The sequence below is a fragment of the Galeopterus variegatus genome, unplaced genomic scaffold (genome assembly GCF_000696425.1).
Source record: "Galeopterus variegatus unplaced genomic scaffold, G_variegatus-3.0.2 Scaffold1936, whole genome shotgun sequence".
NCBI lineage: Eukaryota > Metazoa > Chordata > Mammalia > Dermoptera > Cynocephalidae > Galeopterus > Galeopterus variegatus.
In genome coordinates this window covers 13,825-14,778 of record NW_007728047.1, presented here as the reverse complement: position 1 = coordinate 14,778, position 954 = coordinate 13,825, and the positions used below count along the sequence as shown (strand labels likewise).

Genomic DNA, 954 nt, shown 5'->3' with positions numbered 1-954 from the left:
TGAAAAAAAAAAAAAAAAAAGGGAAAATGAAGAGAGAAGTAAAGTGTCTGGCTTGCAAGGGCACTAAAGTCTAGCTCCCAACCCATACTCTTCAGGGAGACTGAGGAGACCAGGGGAGCAGAAGAGGTCAAAAGTTCAAAAAAAAAAAGGTGAGCTGATCAATAAGTCCAGAAACTCGAAGTTCAAGACATGGAGTGTGACGTTCGCCGGGACTTGGGAGCACGAGCCTCAAGCACAGGTGAACTCTTGGGGTGGCCGCACTAACAGTGAGCCTCAGCAGGCGCCACATCCGCCGCCACCTTCCGTTCTTAGCCCGCCTTCCGAAGGCGGGAAGCGGCCAGAGGCGCACACGCACCTGCTGCAGAGACCCCGAGACGCTGGAGGATGAGTCGGTGCTTCTCCGCTTCCGGCGCTCCCCGCGCTCCCCGCGCTCCCCGAGGCTCCCGCCCCAGCAGCTCCCGCCGCTCCCGCCGCCCGTGACACTTCCACTGAAGCTGGTATTCCCACAGCAGCTGACGCTCCCGCAGCCGCCGGTGCTCCCGCAGCCGCTGGTGCTTCCGCTGCCGCAGCTGGCGACGGTCGGCACGAGATCCGGGGCCGCGAGTGCCGCGGCCGCCTCCTGACTGCTGCGTTTGCGCCGCTTCTCTCGGGAAGATTTCTTCCCCGTCATGATCCCTCTGCGGCAACCATCCGGGGAAAGTCGGCCGTCTGCCGAGCGTCTTAACCGCGGCTCCTCCGGCAGCGGGCGGCGACACTGGCGGCGCAGGCTTTGCGTCATTTCCGGCCTCGGAACAGAACGTGGGAGGTGTTTCTGGAGGTGGAGCTTTTGCGAATCCGAAGGTCGTCTTGCGTTTGTGGGCAGGTGGGTAGGTTGTGTAATGGAGGGTTTTTTCGGTTGTTTTAATATGTCTAAAAAGGACGAAAGGTGGAACTTTACAGCAGATCTTTGACTTA

General features: G+C 59.5%; 1 protein-coding gene across 1 annotated transcript in view; it reads right to left on the bottom strand.

Moving 5' to 3' along the window:
• LOC103596112 (caspase activity and apoptosis inhibitor 1) overlaps positions 1–670 on the bottom strand; it is a 10,213-nt gene extending 9,543 nt beyond the window's left edge. Inside the window, exon 1 of the mRNA XM_008579680.1 lies at positions 356–670. Within this exon, the coding sequence (XP_008577902.1) occupies positions 356–670 (315 nt within the window). The remainder of the gene's footprint in view (positions 1–355) is intronic.
• Between the last annotated feature and the right edge of the window lie 284 nt (positions 671–954).